The 17,404-nt window shown below is 47.4% G+C and overlaps 1 protein-coding gene across 1 annotated transcript in view; it reads right to left on the bottom strand.

The window, feature by feature from the left end:
- DYNC1H1 (dynein cytoplasmic 1 heavy chain 1) overlaps positions 1 to 17,404 on the bottom strand; it is a 68,519-nt gene that overhangs the window by 38,790 nt on the left and 12,325 nt on the right. Inside the window, exons 2-16 of the mRNA XM_080684769.1 lie at positions 16,940 to 17,027; positions 14,227 to 14,400; positions 13,744 to 13,999; positions 13,224 to 13,410; positions 11,711 to 11,982; positions 11,393 to 11,620; positions 8,418 to 9,494; positions 7,326 to 7,505; positions 5,074 to 5,223; positions 3,456 to 3,602; positions 2,145 to 2,285; positions 1,457 to 1,633; positions 1,219 to 1,329; positions 1,022 to 1,141; positions 242 to 481 (exon numbers count right to left, since the gene is read on the bottom strand). Of these exons, the coding sequence (XP_080540895.1) occupies positions 242 to 481; positions 1,022 to 1,141; positions 1,219 to 1,329; positions 1,457 to 1,633; positions 2,145 to 2,285; positions 3,456 to 3,602; positions 5,074 to 5,223; positions 7,326 to 7,505; positions 8,418 to 9,494; positions 11,393 to 11,620; positions 11,711 to 11,982; positions 13,224 to 13,410; positions 13,744 to 13,999; positions 14,227 to 14,400; positions 16,940 to 17,027 (3,548 nt within the window). The remainder of the gene's footprint in view (positions 1 to 241; positions 482 to 1,021; positions 1,142 to 1,218; positions 1,330 to 1,456; positions 1,634 to 2,144; positions 2,286 to 3,455; positions 3,603 to 5,073; positions 5,224 to 7,325; positions 7,506 to 8,417; positions 9,495 to 11,392; positions 11,621 to 11,710; positions 11,983 to 13,223; positions 13,411 to 13,743; positions 14,000 to 14,226; positions 14,401 to 16,939; positions 17,028 to 17,404) is intronic.

Below are 17,404 nucleotides of genomic sequence, written 5' to 3'. Positions count from 1 at the left end.
AGAACAGAAAATCTTTAAAACCATCTCCTGACTGAAGGGACTGTCACGAGGGAGGGGTTCTGGGTCAAGAGATGGAAGTTGGCACTCAAGTTTCCAACCGCTCTATCTGTAAGTTTTGCTTTCTTAATTACAAAAGAAAAAGCCTTCATCATCAGAAAGCAAGCCAGGGCCCGGCCTTTTGGTCTGAAAGACAGACACCAGCTCATGCTGCTGGCTTAAGGGTCCGCAGGGCCAGACTCACCGTGACAGGCTTGGTCTTCTCCCAGTCGGTCAGCAGGTCGGTGGTGCGGCTTTCCACGGCCCTGTCCTCCTGGACGATCTTCATCTGCAGGTTTGCCACCTGCTGCTGAATGGCAGAGTCCTTCCGCCGCATGATGTCATTGAAGGCCCCCCACTCGCCCTCGATGTTGTCAATATAAAGCCAGGAGGGCGGGAACTGGAACCTCTGCTTTTCCAGCAAGCGCTGACCATTGCGGTAGAGCTTTGAGAGGTAAGAAGTAAATTGAATTTTTGCTTCCATAATAATAATAGAAACTACCGTCAGGGTCTACGGTAGAGAAGTCACGGTGGCAACAGAACATAAAACACCAATACGTTTGCCCTTCTCTAGAAGCCTCCCGCCCCGAGTGTGCGGTCACCTGCGTGCTGTGATCATAGGCAGTGCCCGCGAGCCTCCCTGGCAGTCCTGCTACGTACCTAGCTGCATCCCGAGGGCCCTGGAGAGGCCCTCTGCATGCTGCTTCACCACACCCCCTCCCAAATTATAAAAAAGAAATTCAAGTTTGATGACTTGAAGATCAACAACTAAAATAACAGCTCTTGTAAGTCAACAGCCAGTGGTTCTCAGACCTCGGTGTGCAGAGGAACCACCTGCAGAGCTAAAATGCAGATGCCTGGATGCCACATGTGCACATTAACGAGCACAGCAGGTGTGACAACACAGGTGACCGGTGGCCGTGCCTAAAGGGCTGGTGGTGAGTCAGAGCCCTCCGTGAGAATTTTAACTACTCCTAGAACTCACCTCAACTTGCTTCTCAAACTGCTTGATCTTCCGTTTCAAAGACTGCACGTAGGTGATGAAAGTGACGGCGTCCGAGGTGCTGGCGGTGTCCACCGAGTGCTGCTCCAGCTCTTGGCGAGACTGCGAGAGAGCACAGCGCTTAGCTGGAGCCGAGGTCAACCCGCAGACCCCTGCGCCGACAGGTCCAGCCCCCTCACCTTGGAGATCTGCGAGTGGAATTCTGTCATGTTGGATCCAAGCATCTGCCCAAATTTGCTGAGGACCTCCTTGTGCCAGGAGTCGTACTTCAAGTTCACCTTGGACTGCACCTGCAGTGAGCGAGCACAAGACAGAGCGTCCGCCTCAGAGGCATGCTGCACTCGCACTTCACGTCAGCCAGACCCAGATGCTGCCTGCGGAGCGACCGGCACCTTTCACCAAGCCAGCAGGGCTCACCTTGCCGTAATCTATAACCACGGGCCCAAACTCTTTCTTGGTTTCCGCGTTGTCAAAGGTCCCTCTGGCCTTCCTTATCTGAACCAAGAGAGCTTGCCACTTGTTGAGGTCTTCCCCGAGTCTGTTATAGATGTTTTCGGCCTGCATATCCCACAAGCACTGGTACTGAAGCCAAACCTGCAGACAAGAACATAGTCAGACTACAGTTTGGCCTTTCATTCTGTAGAACGTTGATATGTATCTTCATGTTCTGTTAAAAAGGTTCACGTTCATTCATTACCATTAAAAAATTCCCACTTCAAATTCTCACATCAAAAAAAAAAAAAATCTGCCCAGCCAGCTTGGCTCAGTGGTTGAGCGTTGACCTATGAACCAGGAGGTCACAGTTAGATTTCCGGTCAGGGCACATGCCCAGTGTGGGCAGCCAATCAATAATTCTCTCTCATAATCCAATCCATGTTTCTGTCTCTCCCTCTCTCAAATCAATAAAAATATATTTTTAAAAAATTAATAAAATTTACAATCCTCAAAAATGATAATACTTCATAAGATTTGTCCAATATTTTTCTTTGCATTAAAATAGCAAATATCTATTGAATCACATTACATTTAGTCAAGACCTTTTAGCTTCATATTCATTCTATCTCTTGCTCCTACGTGGCTAAGATGGAAATTGGGAGCTTCTTACCTTGACGTACTGCTCGACTTCAGTTACGATGCCCATGACTGCAGAGTAGGACTCTTCCAGGGCCATGGGGCCATCCGGCATCCGTGTCAAAGCATTCCGATAGAACTTCTCCTCTTCCGTCAGTTCGTAATGCACGCCCACCTAACCAAGCAAAGCCGGAGGTGAACGCAGCGTGTGCAACACTGTTCATCTCAGGGCACCTCTCAGTAAAAATGAACTGAAAGTCCAGCCCGTGATGAAAATGGCATTTAAGGGACAACATCCAGTCACAAGCGACCAGCAGCCTACTTATATTTAATTCATCAAGCCAACAAAAGGAAGAGATCAACCACGCCTGAGGGCAGGGGCCCAGGACCAGACACGAAGGCAGTTCTTCCATGTTTGCCAAGAGGAGCGGGGAAATTAGGTGGCTGGAGGGGGACAAGGTCAAGTTTATTCACTGACAGGAAGACTGAGAAGAGAGGGAGGAACTGCTGGGCCACAAGGTGCGGGGCTCAGTGCTCAAGAGGGGCTGGCTTTAGTTCGTTCCACGGGAGACAAACAGGAGAACTGCAAACACAAGTGTGCTGGCAAGAGGCAGGGGAAACATGGGAAGATGGCACAGACCCGAGGGGCAGGCACCACCCACAGCTCCAGGTGCACGTTGCCACGTCTGGGCTTACACTGCCGCGACTGTGAGCCCGTGGGCAGCTGCTACTGCAGAAAAATCTCTCAAGAACTGAGTCTGTGTTCAAAGTTAAGGAAAGAGATACACTTCCTAAGAGGACCACTACGCTCTGGACAAGCCTGTCAAAGCAGAGGTTGTGGGAGCTGCTCATCTGACAGCACCAGTCCTGTTTAGAAGTAATGTGCCTAGAGGCCCAGGCGGGACCAAGTGGTCTGTGGAGTTTTCCTTTTGCTCTAGAAGATTATATTACACATGGGAGTTGTCTTAAAATAATCCGGTGGGGTGTGTGCAGGGGAATGCAAATGAAACAAAATTGGCCACATGTTGATAAAGCAAGGTGATGTAAATTCCCTCTACTTCTGCGGATGTTTACAAACTTCCATAATAAAAAGTGGGGGTGGAGGAAAGAAGCAGGAAGTGAAATTCCCCAAGTTCAGGGAGGGACTTTCTAAGAGCCACTGAGACCTGAGCTGCAAACACAACTCCTGGGAAAAGTAGCTACTGTGAAAAAAGTCAGGCACACAAGCTTCTCCCCTTAGAGAGCTGGGCCTCAAGTTGGGAGTTGAAAAGACGCCAAGAGCTGTATTTAAGGAGACCAGGGCGAGGTGGTCGCAGAGACTGGGTGGCCTGGCCAGGAGGCTCACCTGGTACCTCTGACTCTGGATCCTGGGGAGAGACAGCACGATCATCTTCCAGGCAAACATTTCCTGATACAGCTTGTACCTGCACTCTTCGATGGGCGGGTTCAAGTAGATGACCTGATTGGTTATTCTGAGCTCGTGAACGACGTTCTGAAAAGGAAAGATTTCATGTCTTACTCCACGATCTGCTTCAACAAAATGGTTCTGATGCATCACCCTTTCTCTAAGCTACTAAACTGCCGCTGTCTGAACCACGACCTTCTGCAGTGCCGCTTGCAGTCTGGGCCCTCCCCAGGGATGCAAGGCGGAGGACAGGCTGAGGCTCCCCATAGGTCCCTCATGCCTGGTGCCCAGTGAGGCACCACCCGCTGGGCCGTGCACCTGGGACCAGCGCGGCTGCAGCAGGGACATGAGCCGGCATTCGCGGTTGGGCTCCCGCTCACTGATGCAGGTCTGCCTGCGCCACCTGCTCGTGCTGGGAGCTCGTCAGGAACTCCCACCCCATCTCCACCTGACTCCATCACTTGGACACACTCATTTGCTTTCCTGAATCTCAGTATTTAAAAAAAGATGCTCTGGGGATACATACCCGTAATATTCAAAAGTGAAAACATTTCTCAAGCATTAAGAGAAAAAAAACCTGAGAAGGTCAAGTCTGGGAAGGAAAAAAAAAGCCAAATGTTTCTCCCAGATCAGTTTTACTTGCATTTCTTTTAGGCTTCTGATTCGTGATACCTTTCTTACTGCTAATTACACAAACTACATGAAACATCGCGGCACTTAGGAAATTCCTGTGAGGTGCACATCTCTCTGACCACCTCCCACATCAGGAGACAGGGCCTATGTGCACAGTTTGAATTAACAGAATTTTCCAGGAAGCTTGCTAGGATCCACTGACCATGTTATCACAGGAATGTGAACAGGCGCTTGGAGACAGACTGTGTCTAGGGTGTGACCACTGAGTTATTACCACTCAGATTTGTGTGAAGACAGGGACCGGTCAGTGTCATAGCCTGAACATCCACTTGGAGAGTGCATTCAGTCCCTGAAATGACTTCTTGCACGTGTGCTTGGAAAGCAGAGGGTTATTTTTTTCTGCGTAAATTTATTTTTCATTTGTTAAGAACTCGTTTTTGAACTAAGTTTAGACTTTCAGGAGAGTCACCAAGGAAGCAGGAGGTTCCCAAGCGCCCTTCACCAGCCTGCTCTGACGTGACGCCGGCCATGGCACGATGACCACAGCAAAGAAGTCAACACTGACCCAGCACCACGACCTGGAACACAGGCTCAGTCACACGGGCAGGCTCTCGTCCAGAGCCCATCACACGACTTTGCCCAGTCTTCCCTTCTTCCTCTCCTGACCTGGGCACTGGGAGAGTACTGGTCAGGTGTTGTGCAAAATGACCCTCAATGCGGCAGAGTGATTTGGGAGAGATCCTGGGGGCCAGGCACCCTCCATCACACCGCACACGGTCCCACACAACGTCACAGGGGATGCTGACCTGGGTCACCGGGGGAGGTGATGTCTGTCAGGTTTCTCCACGGTGAAGAGGCTTTTTCACTGCTACATTTCAGGGCAGAAGCTTATTTACTTGCATGGGATGCTCTGGGAAATACTCACCTTGATCTTTGGCTCTCCACCAGGTTTGTGACTAACTTGTGGCGCGTCTGTGTCCATGTCGACTTCCGATTTATCTTCAGCTTGTCCAAGAAGCACCTGGGTCCAAGCTCTGAGGCCAGCTTGTAGGCGGACACCCAGTATCCTTTCAATCTACAGAGAAAGCAGTGTTGCAGAACAGTGAGTCTTCCTAACTGGAGCTGACCAAGCACATTAAATAGAAAGCAGAGGCGCCTTCTCTCTTTTTTTAAAAAAATATGTTTTATTGATTTTTTACAGAGAGGAAGGGAGAGGGATAGAGAGTTAGAAACATCGATGAGAGAGAAACATCGATCAACTGCCCTCTGCACACCCCCTACTGGGGATATGCCCGCAACCAAGGTACATGCCCTTGACTGGAATCGAACCTGGGACCTTTCAGTCTGCAGGCTGACGCTCTATCCACTGAGCCAAACCGGTCAGGGCCAGAGGCGCCTTCTTGATCAATAAACCTTTCCTTACTCAAAAAAAACCCCCCAAAAAACAAATAAACAAAAAAAAACAGAGGCTTTAGGTCAAAGATAAAGAGTTAATTACAACCCTCCTCCCTCTATTCTGAGTCTCGCTTCCGGCGCTTTCTCCAGCCTCAGGTAACTGTCTCCATTGGGCTCACTGGGTTGTCCCACTGAGGGCCGAGTCGCCAATACGTGTGGTAAGGAGACTAACACAAACTCAGACATGCAATTAAGGTCTTGATACTGTTTAATATAATAGAAAACTCACAAAAGTGTTTTCCTGGTCACCTCAGAGATAAAACTAGAAAACTATAATTTGAAAATTAAACCATTTTCTTTTTCTTGTTGTTGAAGTATTATTGTCATATATGTTACATTAGTTTCAGGCACGGCATAATCTATATATAAAAAAGACTAAGCGACCGTCCAACTGCCAGACTGGTAGCTATGACACACAATGACCACCAGGGGGCAGATGCTCAATGCAGGAGCTGCCAAGCTGCGGTGACTTGGCAGCAGTGGTTCTTGGTGAGAACCCAAGAACTGCCCTCTCGCAATCCGGGACCCCTTGGGGGATGTCGGAGAGCTGATTTCAGCCTGATCCCCGTAGGCCAGGCTGAGGGACCCCATCTGCTGGAGGGACCCCGCTTACTCCGAAGATGCCCTTCGAGCCGCAGCACTGCCCCAGGTGTGGCTGGCCAGGGAGGGACCCAGGGAGGTTGGCTCCAGGGCGTGTCCGGCCCATCTTGCCCAGTCCTGCCCCACCTGCCACCTTCTTTTTTTTTTAAATATATTTTATTGATTTTTACAGAGAGGAAGAGAGAGGGATAGAGAGTTAGAAACATAGATGAGAAACATCGATCAGCTGCCTCCTGCATACCCCACACTGGGGATGTGCCCGCAACCAAGGTACATGCCCTTGACTGGAATCAAACATGGGACCCTTGAGTCCGCAGGCCAATGCTCTATCCACTGAGCCAAACCAGCTAGGACCACCTGCCACCTTCTAATGAATTTCCTTTCAATATGCACGAATCCATGCACCGGGCCACTAGTGATTAGATATTTATATATGTTGCAAAATGATTACAATAGTCTAGTCAACATCTCCATGATGACCACTTTCTGTTACAAGTGAAGAACAAAATCTTCTCTCTGACCTAGAATGAGACAAGTTTCTGCGAACAGGAAGCCTGTGTGTCTTTGTGAAAAGTTGGCGTTGGCCATGGGACCACCTGGGATGCTGTGAGGGCGGCCATGAGGAAGGCTGGGACTTTCAGTGGATTCAGTAGAGCGGGCTTTGTCAGCTCTCCCTCTGTTGGTCTCCCTTTGTGTGAATACACCGCCACTGATTTACCCTTTTTAAAAGGGAAGGAAAGCATGCCCGGCCTGCATGGCTCAGTGGTTGAACATGGACCTATGAACCAGGTCACAGTGTGGGGTGTGCAGGAGGCAGCTGACGAATGATTCTCTCTCATCGTTGATGTTTCTATCTCCCTCTCCCTTCCTCTCAGAGATAAATAGAAATATATTTAAAAATAAAAGAATAAAAATAAGGGAAGGAAAGCCCTAGCCGGTTTGGCACAGCGGATAGAGTGTTGGCCCATGGACTGAAGGGTCCCGGGTTACATGCCCATCAAGGGCACGTATCTCGGTTGCAGGCTCGATCCTGTGTGTGGGAGGCAACCAATCGATGTGTCTCTCTCTCTCTCTTCGCCTCACCTCCATGTCAGTGAGAACCCACTCAGCGCCCAGCCTCACCTCCATGTCAAGCTTGTTGACCCAGATGGGCAGGTTGGAGTACGAGTGCAGGTTCAGGTCGTCCACAGCTTTCTGGACCCTGTTCAGGATCTCTGAGAAAGTCTTGTGATCGTACATACAGGTTTCCAGGGAACGCACTTCCAGGTCTATTTTTTCTTCAATAATCAGCAGATCATCCACCTAAAGGGAAATATATTTAATATTTAAAACATTTACTCACTCTACCCCTTAATTTTTTTTTTTTATAATATATTTTTATTGATATTTTACAGAGAGGAAGGGAGAGGGATAGAGAGCTAGAAACATCGATGAGAGAGAAACATCGATCAGCTGCCTCCTGCACACCCCCTTCTGGGGATGTGCCCGCAACCAAGGTACATGTCCTTGACCAGAATCGAACCCGGGACCCTTCAGTCCGCAGGCCGACGCTCTATCCACTGAGCCAAACCGGTTTCGGCTCTACCCCTTAATTTTTATGTACATTCTTCTCAATTAACAAATGCTTGAGGCAGAAAAGCTTTTCCATAAACAGCTAATCCTACTGGGTGAGAGGGAAGGGAAATGTATGGAGCCTGTCAGCTTGCCCCGCCTCCCTCCTGCTCACGGGAGGAATGGCCTCTGCTTGGTAAGTCTGGGAACAGAAGTAAGATGGGCTCCGTTCTGGCTTCCATCCTCTCCTCGGGAACCAGCGTGCACCAGACGCACGCACTCTGGCCTGCTTGCAGCGGCAGGCGCAGGACCAGCAGGCCTACACTGGCCAGATGCGCGGGAGCCTGGGTGGAAGTCTAGGTCAGGGTGGAGCGACAGCGAGCGCCCTGGCTGCAGATGGAGAGCCACGCTCTCCAGGCAGCTTTATCAGGAAGAAAGCTCTCGTTTCGCTCTCCGACTCCTGTGCCTGTCATCTCTCACTGATTTCTAACTCAGGTGTTAGTTATTCAAAGGCCTCCCTAAAGCCCTGATCCCGTCAAACAGCCCGGTGATCCTTCTCTCCCTTTCAGCTCCCACGTCTATGTATCAATCCCGCATGCCACGGGAGACCACCATGGTGAGCCAGCTGTTACTGGGCCACGGGAGGACTGACTCGGAACACACCTTTTCCTGGAAGTTGAAGACAGTCTCTGCCAGCCGCTGCACGTACGGGTCGAGTTTGTAGGATTCCCACACCAAGGCGATGCCCTCTGCGATCAGGGCCTGCACCTCCTTCTTCAGGCCGGCCACCAGCAGAGAGATGGTATTCCGTTCCTCCACCTTCTCACAGGTGCGCTCGTAGGTGCGCACGCTTTCAATCAGGGAGATGGCAAACGGGTAGAGCTGGTTGGCTTGATGAGCCTTGTTCACAATCGCCAGAGGAACTCGAAAACCAAGCCACTTGAGGTTTCGAACTTCTTTTGAAAGTGTGATAATTTCGGGGAGGAAGTTGACCTTAAGCTTGAGGACGTTCCCAGATCGGCCACGAACCCGGGTACTTTCGATGGTGAAGATGCGCCCCGAGACGCCCAGGTTCCGCTGCTGCACCTTCCGGGCCCAGTCGTCAAATATTTCTTGGGTGTTGAGCTTCATGCGGAAACTGTCGCCATCCTGCTTCAGCTTCTGCCCCTCCACGTGGTTCTCCCAGCCCTTGCCCAGGACGTCCTCCACACGCTTCATGTACGCAGTCAGCTGTCTGTCAATCTGCTTCGCCCAGATGATGGACCCGGACACAGGCGGCAGATCGCGCACGTGGCTCATCTTACACGCCTGACTCTGTGGGTACTGGACTTTGAACTTGTCGTGAAGAGACTCGATGTCGTCTTTCACACGCTGGATTAGCTGGGTCTGGTATTCACGGATGGCCCCTCGGATGTGAGGCCTGACAAACAGTGCGTTGAACCTGGAGAAAATCCTAAACATCTCGTTAGCATTCTTGGCTGTGCCGAGCTGATCCCGAAGGCGAGCAGTGATCCGGGTCTCCACCCTGTCAATCCTCTCATCGTATCTCTTCATTGCGGCCTCCCACGCCTCCGTGCCTTCTTTGGAAACATCCAGTCCATCCACTTCCTTGACATTCTCGTAGGCGAGGTTTACCTCCTCAATAGCATTCGCATCGGCGGCATCAAAGAGAACCTCAGCTACTTTCATATCCTGGGGTTCAGGGACCTCCCCTTGATTCTGCTGTGCAACTGCTGTGACCTGAAAGGGAAGGATTCGTGACAAGGTTACCAATGAAGGCTGTATTCTGTTGTACACCAGCAGAGCACACACACAAATTACCAGTCAGCCTCAGTAACGCTTGCTTGACTCTAGTCAAACACTTAAAAAACATTTTTAAGAGAGAGGGAGAGTGAGAGATACATCGATGAGAGAGAAACACCACCCATTGGCTACCTCCTGCATGCTCCTTACTGGGGATAAAACCTGCAAACTGGGCAAGTGCCCTGATCAGGAATCAAACCAGCAACCTCTTGGTGCTCGGGTCATTACTCAACCACTGAGCCACCCCAGCAAGACTAGTTAAACATTTTATAGCCCTGACTCAGCAAAGCCAAGTAAAACATGACACAGTACATTTTAACTCCGCACTGCACAGACTTCTAACAATGTAGTCCCTCTGCTGAAGCAGTGAAATGAACATGTGTTAGACCTGGATTTGGGGCACTTCCCTTTTCAATGTTTAATCGGCAGTTAGAACTGTGTATGAGAGTCTAGTAATTCACAGGAGGACTACGTGCAAACTCAGTGTCCAACACCGTTTTCCTTTCTTAGTCTTAAAACTCTAGGTTATAGACCACAGGAAGCACACAGCAGAGGGACGGCTAAAGTGAGAGAGTAACATCAGAACCTCCATTCAGTTCTCTCCCAATGTGCTGCTGGAAGTCAGTGTTGAGTATGTCACAATACATTAAAGATGAACACTGTAATCCGAAGAGTAATCTCTAAGACAAAGAAGTCAGAGAACTACAGCTACAAGTCTATAGAGGAATTAAAGTGATATACTAAAAATAGCACAAGGAGGGCCGTCAGGAAGGGAGGAAAAAGAATGAGACAAGTGGACAAGAGCAAACGGCAGGTGTGAGTCTAACCACATCGATAACTGCACTGAGTGAACAGACTACACAGGGATAAAACATGCTGAGAACGCATTATACACACATTTATTACACACTCTACCGAGCTGAAGGATGTGGACCACATGATTACACACAAAAAGAAAACATACAATGCTCTTTAACAAATGATATACGAGAGGAGATACTTGGCAAAAGTTAAGAAATCCTAGGCTGGAAGGACTCGGCACTATTCTCAAAACTCTCCGGGTAAAATAAAGGGTGAACGTTAAATGCCAACACACACGTACACACACTAGTACCACCCCAAGTGAAAAGCTGCTGAGGACTCACTATTAAGTTCTCAACCCTGAACAGCAGGCACCACGATCAGTGGGGAAGCCTCCTGGACTACACAGTTTCCAGACTGGAGCCCCCCTAACTTTTTTGTTTTTTTTTTCAAGATTTTCAAACTACAGGAGGGTTGAAAGATTTATCTATACACCCATCTAGCATTAATTAATATTCAGCCAATTAACATTTGCTATATATTGGCTTTATCATATATCGATCCATTTACTAATCCTTCTATCTATATATCTCAGTGCACCTTATATTTCTGGACTGGGTTTTTTAAGGGAAGAATAGCACTGACGAAGAGAAGGGAAAGTTGAATTGAGAAGAGAAAAAAGAATGCATAAAGAAAATGAGTCATTTAATTATGTTGACAAATCTCAGGCATATGCAATTGTTATTCACATTTTGCAGACGAGGAATCTGGAGAAAAGGTTAAATGTGTCCAAGTCACACAGCTAGATAAGCAGTGGGTTGCAGGTTCTGGTTCTAGAGTCCATGCAATTTGAGGGTAGGAATGAATGGGTGGAGAATGTTAAAGATTTGGACTGAAACAATATAATACAGAATCACTAGATCTTAAAGATGACAGCCGCAAGACGGAGCTAAAGAAGTTATAACATTGCAAAACAGAAACAAGTAGTTCGTTCTCAAACAATCACGCGTGAATTTCTGGAATGGGAATCACACCTGTGGCCTCAGGACCCTGACGATGACCGCTCTCAGCTGTTCGTGCTGCCGTCGAAACTTCCTCATCTGGTCTAGGCGAGCCTGAAGCTTCCTGTGGGCAGGGTTGATTCGCCACACCATCTTCAGGTTTTCTTCCCTTTTCCGCTTGACAATGTCTCTCAACAACACCTGAAGTTTCTCGTATTCATCATCCCAAGTCTGAAACACTTCAAAGCATGCAACCATAACCTAGGCAGTAATTTAAGAAAGGAAGCTTGTTATTACAGCGCAGTTTGGTCTCAATGCCCCGAGGTTGGTTTCTGATACAGTAAAACATACCTTTTCAAATTCTTCATAAGCAACATGCATTAGTTTTCTAGTGCCCAATACTTTGAGCAACTGCGAACTCAAGTCTCTTGAAATGGCCTCCACCAAGCGCAGGGCCCTCTGGATGGGATACTTCGTGTTTCGGATCTTTCTCAAATGGGTGAAAATGGCCACAAGAGCCTGCCTTATCTTGTCCAGCTCAGTGGCAGACAGCAAATCGTTCAGAGGGAAATCTTTCATCAGAGGGTTGTAGTCATTCACTGTTTCCAAAGCCTGTTTTAGACCTAGATTAAGAGAGACAGTTAATGGTTTTCATATAAAGTAAAACAACTCTAACACAATGGTAGATGTCAATCTTACCTCAACTGAAAAGTAATGCAACTACAGGATATTCCGTATAGGCCTACTACTGGGGAAGTAAACTGAAATGTGTCCTCATGATGGGACAGTTTGATGTTGCAAAAGATTTACTGACAAAGGAACTATTTGAAATTTGGGGGAAAAAACTGTCATTAACAGGATGATGCTAGCATAGCCTCATTTTCACTTGTTAAAGAGTATCAGGGATACCACCATAGTTCATCTTTTTTTGCTTTCTAGATTATCTAAATGTTCTACTAAAAACAAGTTTAAAAACTAGAATTTTATCATATTTAAAAACACTAGAATTTAAATTTTATGTCCATGACACAAGTTAGGTGAGTATGTTATTGACACAATCACAGAAACACCTGGGTCCAGTCTAGTTTTCTACTTCCTCTGGCACAAGATATTTAAAAACATGTTAGAAAGACAAAGGTTTCGGAGGTATTACAGAAAATTCAAGTATGTATCAAGTATACTTTTCCACATTAGTAAACGCCCGGGTAACGTGTACAGCGTGATCAATGTAATGGGACGATTTCCACCCGAAATCTCCTCTAACATTTGCCACTACTGCGGTCCAGCTGCTGGCCCTAACGGGCCTCGTGGGCATGGAGTCGTGCACACGTGCTAACCGTGCACAAGTGCGCCAACGCCCGTGTGCCCACTGGGTGCTAACACCACTCACGGCGGCCCACGCCGAAAACTAAAGGCTCCTTGCCCCCTTTCAGAACCGGGAGGGGAGCAGAGAACAGGACGGAGCAGGTGAGGGAGGAAGACAAAGTACCGAGCAGCTCCCTGTCCGCAGCCCTGCGGGCAAGGAACCACTGTGTCTGCGAACTGTCTTCCTGCTGCCTGTCTGGGGCACACTGACTTCACACTGAAAGCACAGCTTGCTCAGGGGACTGAGCAACAGGGACAGGATGGAACTGCCACGGCTCTCGACACTCAGGCCTAGAAACTGGCCGTGTCCTCAAAACCCCGGGAGGAAACGGGAGGTATGTGGAAAAGTCATTTTCATTACCTAGAACTGGGGGAAATATGAGACAAGAGGCGAGAGGAAAAGGAAAGGTGGTGCATATATTAACCTTCATCTCAATTACCAGCAAGGTCTCACAAAAGGCAAATTAACTACTTGATCGACGATCAGGTCTAGTTTTACCTGTGTCAGTGTCGAAACTGACGGTGGCGTGGAAGCGCTTGCCGTGTTTTAGGATATCCAGCGTAAGCAGAACCTCCGGGCTCTCGCGCTTCTCCTGTATGCGGTACAGTGCACGTTCCAAGTTCAGCCAAAAACTGATTTCTTGTAAGGCCGTTCCTGAGGCAGGGTCTCGGTCAAGTTTGGTCACCTTTAAACATAAAATAACATTGAAGGGCATTCACATTGAAACAAAGGTGGAGAAAGTATCATTAAGTAAACACATGCATTACAATTTAATTTCCATATTTCAAGTGGATTTCCTGGCTGTAAATGACAAGTAGTTGAACTTGAGATCACAGGTAGAAAAGAGGTCAGATGAAGGCTAGAGTGATGGTGCACGTCGCCCACTTCCCCGGGTCTGGCAGGCCTGCTGAGCAGTCCCAGCACCAAGGGCAGGTACGGCCAACAGTCACCCAAGAATTTATCTCACAGATAACAAGAGCGTGAAGTCTTTACAACTACTGTCAGCCTGTGCTCTTACTTTCTGAATTTCTCGGATCCAGCGGTTAACTCCGGATTGCAGCTGATTAAGAAAAGTTGGGTCTTCAACCTTATCTCCAAAGTCTGTAACTTTTGGCTTTTCTCCACGCTCATAACACTGCTTTGCGACATTTGTAATAATTGGATGAATTGGCAGGCTGATCTCTGGAATTTCAATGTTTTGCTGCAGGTGAAGGAGTCCCATTTCAAGTTCCGCAATCTTTTTTTCAACTGAAGGAGCCATTTTATCACCATCCCTAAAAAGGCAGAAAACACCTCAAAACTTAGTGCACTTTGGTCTCCAAAGACATGCTCTTATTTCAGGTCTGTCAAATAATAATCTACATTTTATTAACGCAACAGATTTACATCCTCTTGGTTGTTGTTTCTACCTCCTGATTCCTGAATTTTACATCATTTTCCAATGTCTTGTGAAGACGTAGTGAAATATGATTCAAACCAACAAAGGGACAATGGTTTTTACCTGTCTGCCTTGCCAGACTCTCTGATGTAGGACTTAAAGAAAGGAGCCACAGCATTGCTGATGAAAGAATGCAAGGTTTCATATGGGGAATCCTCGCTGAGCGTGAGAACGCGGAGCTGGGAAGACACTGGTTTGTCTGCATCGATGACTGGAGTGCGTTTAATGAACGCCAAGCTACAAGAAAGCAAAGAAGAAATTAGAACACAAAACCTCGTTCCTAATTGGTCTTGACAACTGTGGCCGTCTCTGTGTTGCGTACAAATTAAAACTTCGTTTGGCCTGGCCAGTGTGCTCTGTGGTTAGAGCATCAACCTGCGCACCAAAAGGTCTCTGGTTTGATTCCCAGTCAAGGGCACGTACCTGGTTTAGGGTTTGCTCCCCACTCCCCGGTGTGGGAGGCAACCAATTGATGTGAGATCTCACACGGATGTTTCCCTCCCTCCCCCCTCCCTCCCCTCCCCTCTCTGAAAAGCAGTAGAAAAAAATACATGGTGAGGATTAACAAACAAAAAAATTCATTTGAATGTTTCAATTTAAAAATCCTATTAAGAATAGACTAAATAGTTGCTTTTCTAATATTGAAACACAGTGCTTATTTTTACTCACTCACAAGAGAACTAATCAAATCAAGGTTATGGTTACAGCAAGGGACCGTGAAACCAAGCAAAATTCATTTGTCTTATAAATGGGTTACATTCATAACCTTGGCCTCATTAACACTAACCTTCCTAGCAACTGCAGGTTACAAGCCATAATGTACTTAAATCTGATCTTACACTGAACTTAAATCCCCTATCAGCTCGAATAAACCAAGTCACTCCCAGGTTCAAGTGAAAGTGGGCATTCCAGGCCCCACTACTCTCCCAGTTCCATCCCCTGCTGCGCACCCCTTCCCTTCCCTGCCTCGGGTCACTACTTAAGCTAGATGCTCCTTTCTCCAAACGTGTCATGTGCTTTTTGTGCCTTTGCTTAAGAAATTGATATTCAGCTGCTGAAACTCCAAGTAACCCTGAAGACCGCTGCCTGCGTTGCTTCTTCCACAGGGCCTTCCCTAGTAAGAAGCAACCTCGCCGACCTCCATGTTTCATGGCAGCCCGCACCGCTAAGACCAGCAGGTGTAGAGCTGGCTGTGTATTCACCACCTTCCTCCCAAAGACTACAGGCTTCTTGGGAACAGGACCCAGGTTTAACGGTTTACATACCTACTGCATATCTTATGTATAGCAGGAGCTCAAAGGTGGCTGGATTAATATCTTTAAGAAAATTAATACTTGAATTTTCCTGTTCCCAGGCCAGTATTTTATATACAATACTTAATATTCTAAAACATCAATGAGGTTCCTGATGTGACACCAGGAGAGGAACAAAGTTGCTACAGAATTCCTGCCAACATCCTGCCAACAATGTACAACCTGAATCTGACCATGGACAACACAGACAAACCCAACTGAGAGATGTGCCGTAGACCACCATCTGTCCTTATCAAGGTCAACGTCATGAAAGACACAGAGGACCAACACAGACAGACACAGAACTGAATTCTGGTTCCCGGGAGAACTGCTGTGAGGAGCATGACCAACACAGAACACTGGATCTGAAGGGCAGTATTGTTCCAATATTGATTTCCAGAAGCTGGTCACTGTGCTGAGGCTAAGGATGGGGATGTCCCTGTTCTTAGGAAATACTCTGAAGTATTTAGGGAAAAGAGGCAGGTTGTTTATAACCAACTCTGAAGTGGTTCAGGGAAAAAATGAGAATATAAACGTGCTAAATGTTAACAGCTGATACCTGGGAGTTCTATATACTTGCTAGTCATGAAACGCCTGTAAGCTTGAAATTATTCAAAATAACAAGTTTTAAAAGCCAACACAATCTATTATAACATCTGTATATTTAAATCTGGATACATCTACTGGAGTATAAACTGGCACAACATTTCTGGAAGGGGGAAAATCTGGTAACAGGCAAACATAGATGCATCACGTCTGAACCTGTGACGCTGCTTTTAGGGATTTGTCCTACAAAGACTCAGACCTGTACCTAACAGTGTTTACCAGTTATCTATATATATAAAAGCCTAAGTGACCAAACAACCGTTCACTATAACATGCACTGACCACCAGGGGGCAGATGCTCAATGCAGGAGCTGCACCCTGGAGGTCAGTGGGCTCCTACAGCAGGAGCGCCGGTTGCTCAGCTGACTGACAGGTGCCCAACCCGGGCTCAGGCTCCTACCTGGCCACCAGCCGCTTCGTGTACTACTACATTCCACAGGGGATGTTGGACTGCCAATTTCGCCTGATCCCTGGCTTGGCCTACGGGGATTGGGCCGAAACCAGCAGTCCAACATCCCCCTAGGGGTCCCGGATTGCAAGAGGGCACAGGTCAGGCTGAGGGACCCCACCAGTGCACGAATCCATGCACCGAGCCTCTAATTTATAATAATGATGATTCAGATATAATCTGAGGGCATTATTAGATATGTTACAATGGGTGCCATGACATGGAGATTAAAGTAAAAATATTTTAGAATTTATATTAATTTGGAAATCCTCTTAAACTTGAATTCATGAAATCAAAGGTAAGATACTGAAATTATAGAGTAGAAATCTTTTGAGTGTTTTCTTAATGTCTTCGTCTGAGTCAGTTAAGACTGATGTTTAATTCTCTCAAGCTTATAACCCGAGATTATGATTATCGTAACACTACTCACCTGTTGGACTTGACTCCATAATGAATGTCTATGTTGATATTGTAGGAAATGAATTCTTTTTCTTCTTCTCCTTCATCACCAACATCCTCTACAAATTATAATAAATAGATTCATTATTGAAAGTGGTATGTTGGGAGGATCCAAGATGGCGGCATAGGTAAACACCTAAACTGCTGCCTTGCACAACAATTTCATAACTACAACTAAAAGACAAAACGTCTATCACCCAGAACCACGGGAAAGCTTGCTGAGTGAAAGTTCTACAACTAGAAGGAAAGAGAAAAGAGCATTGAGACGTGCACAAGCGCTGAAAAGCTGAGGTACGGAGGCACGCGATCCGGGCTGGCGGCAGGCGTTGCTTTTTCAACCCGAAGGGAGACAAGCCCCTGATTACTCTGAAATCCAGTTTCTGGGGAGACACGGGGGACCCAAACTCCTACGGGGAGAAGCTGGACTGTCTGACAT

Source organism: Plecotus auritus, assembly GCF_963455305.1.
Source record: "Plecotus auritus genome assembly, chromosome: 1".
Classification (NCBI taxonomy): Eukaryota; Metazoa; Chordata; class Mammalia; order Chiroptera; family Vespertilionidae; genus Plecotus; species Plecotus auritus.
Note: the sequence above shows the minus strand (reverse complement) of the source record. Positions and strands in the feature narration are given on the sequence as shown.